The 2,762-nt window shown below is 27.9% G+C and overlaps 1 protein-coding gene across 1 annotated transcript in view; it reads left to right on the forward strand.

Annotated features, from left to right (window-relative positions):
• Nucleotides 1-1,881, forward strand: part of LOC108746707 — a 7,866-nt gene extending 5,985 nt beyond the window's left edge. Inside the window, exons 4-8 of the mRNA XM_018483642.1 lie at nt 718-872; nt 964-977; nt 1,187-1,333; nt 1,483-1,676; nt 1,798-1,881. Of these exons, the coding sequence (XP_018339144.1) occupies nt 718-872; nt 964-977; nt 1,187-1,333; nt 1,483-1,676; nt 1,798-1,881 (594 nt within the window). The remainder of the gene's footprint in view (nt 1-717; nt 873-963; nt 978-1,186; nt 1,334-1,482; nt 1,677-1,797) is intronic.
• The last annotated feature ends 881 nt before the right edge of the window (nt 1,882-2,762 follow it).

The raw sequence follows: 2,762 nt of genomic DNA on the forward strand, positions 1-2,762 counted from the left end.
ACATAGAAAGTCACATGTAAATCTTTCGAAAAACCTCATAATGATAAATACAATAATTTCTTATAAAACCATGTAAAAAATAATTTGAATGAGGATGAATGCGAAATTATTGTTTCAAAAACCAATTCCGCATAGGATTTTTTTCTATGTGGTTTTATCTGGCATTTTAAGCAGGACACATCCAGTTTACTAAACAATATGAAATATAATGAAAAATCTAACAAGTAGTAACAAATATATAATAGTTTTCTAATTTGTGTGTTTTAAGTAGATTATGTCAAAAAAGTTAAATCTAATAAAATATAATATATTTTAAACTGTGTCTAATGTAGACTTGTTAGCAGTTTGCTGACCAAAATATAATATGATTTGATGACAAAGTATGATATAACAGAAATAAAGTAGGATGTTATTTCAATATATTTAAATGGAACATATTGCAAATCCTGTTTTTTTCTTGTCATCAATTTGCTGCTATTAGATTCTGCCATCAGATATGGTCGATAGAACACAAATCAAATGCAGGTAGATATGTATGGATCTGTCAATATATCCTATTCGAATCTGTCATTAATTTGTCGTTAAACTGCTAATAATTAAGTTGAATTCTGAACATAAAATATACATTTTAAATATTATTTTATGTATTACATATAAAATAATAAGCATTATTTTTAATAGATCTTTGTAACTTTGAGCTCCTTGGCTTCAGGATGATATCAACGTCGCATCGGACAAGATTTTTTAACTTGCATGTGCCAAGCATCAATATCTGCAGCAATTCATGTTGTTGTAGAAGCATTTAATGAAATAATGAGATATTGGATTAAATTTCCACAAATGTATCATGATCTTCAATATATTACAGAGCAGTAAGTTAGCTGCTAGATAAATATAATATTTAAAATAAAAAATCAGTATCACTATTATTATATCAGATTTTGATCAACTATGAATTTCCAGGTATAATGGGTACTGTTGATGGAACCACATCACTATTTGGCTTCTAGAAAAAAAATGAGAATGTTTATATATTAACAGAAAATTATACCATTCGTTAAATGTTTTGATAGTAAATATAATAAATTAAGTAACAAGCTATTATCAGCGATAATAACTAAATTATTATTTTGCTATTATTTATTATTGTCGCATCATTAATGTATTTAAATATTTGTATTTTAAGGTATTTCTAACTATTATGGAAAAATATTAACTGTAAATAGTGGGCATGGTGGAAGAACGCATGATGCACGCGTTTGGAATGCTTCAATTGTCTCAGCACATTTGGAACAGCAATATAATAATGGACGGAGAAATTATTGGTTATTAGGTATATTACTCATATTGTTTATTTATTTTAAAAATATTTTGTAATATATATACATTTTATAATTAATGAAAATTTTATATAAGTATATTTATACATTCACACACACACACACACACACACGCGCGCGCGCGCGCGAAAACTTATTTTAAGAGACTCAATATACCCTTCATTACCTTACTTAATGACACCAAAATGGGGTCAACTTGAAGGATCACCTTCTGCTCGTTACATCGATGCTCACGTAAAAGCACGCTCACATATTGAACAAACTATCGGAGTTTTGAAAGGACGGTGGAGATGCCTAAGGAAGGAAAGAAGACTGCATTATTTACCAGAATTTTTTTGTAAGAATATGTAATGATTATATTTCTAAATATTCGAGAGAATATGCATGATATATGTATGATAATGTATACGTAGATTCATATTGTATATTCAAATGTTTAAGAATAGATATAATTTTAGCACTTATTGTCAATGCTTGCGTTCTTCACAACGTAGCCAAATTCTACAATGACCTGAACCTGAAATACATTATGATGACTTAGATATTATATGAACGAAGAAAATAGATTATGAGGCAATGAAAATAGCAATGGCAATGACATTCGAGAAAGTATTATACGTTTGTATTTTTCTTAAATATATATATTTCTAGTATAAATTGGTATTTTATTTTAGTTATTTTCAACTTTTTTTAGTTATTACAACAGTTTTATAATAATCTCTTACTATATTTATAATATTTCTTTGTATTTTTAATTTTATATCTGTTACATAAATTTTATCAGCGTCATATAAACGTTTACAATAAAATGTAAATTTGTAATATTATTATTATTCCTCTCTTCAATAGTACAATAACAAAATAAAAGACAAAAACATAGTATCTAATATAAACTATATGATGTCACGAATGCTAGTTGCACAAGTGACGATTGCGCCACGAACGTGTCAAAGGGATAAACGGTTGAATAAATGATTGCCAAAATTGATTTGTTAAAGATACTATACTTTTAAATAATTAATATAAAAGGAGACCCTGAGCGAATATAAATTATATAAATTGTAATTGTTAAGAAATACAAACTCAGAAGTTGCGTGAAAGCTGTCCTCATTCGATAAGCGGAATGCTGGGTCAACGCGGAAGGGCCAAGGTTAATCGCGAAAATCAAACTATATAACCGAGTACATAATAACGATGTAAAGACTCTTAAATGTAAACGTAAATAATCAAACAAATACACGGCGAAAGAAGAGTCAGTAGATTACAAAGAGAAAAACAAAACATTTAATTAATTAAATTATTATGCGACGATACATGCGCACGGAACGGCATATATAAATGTGTAAATGTATAAACATGTGTAAAAATATAACAAGTTTCGGCTACAAGATTGAGCCCTCTTCAGATATAAAACGCAAAAGA

The sequence above is a fragment of the Trachymyrmex septentrionalis genome, unplaced genomic scaffold (assembly GCF_001594115.1).
Source record: "Trachymyrmex septentrionalis isolate Tsep2-gDNA-1 unplaced genomic scaffold, Tsep1.0 scaffold189, whole genome shotgun sequence".
Lineage (NCBI taxonomy): Eukaryota > Metazoa > Arthropoda > Insecta > Hymenoptera > Formicidae > Trachymyrmex > Trachymyrmex septentrionalis.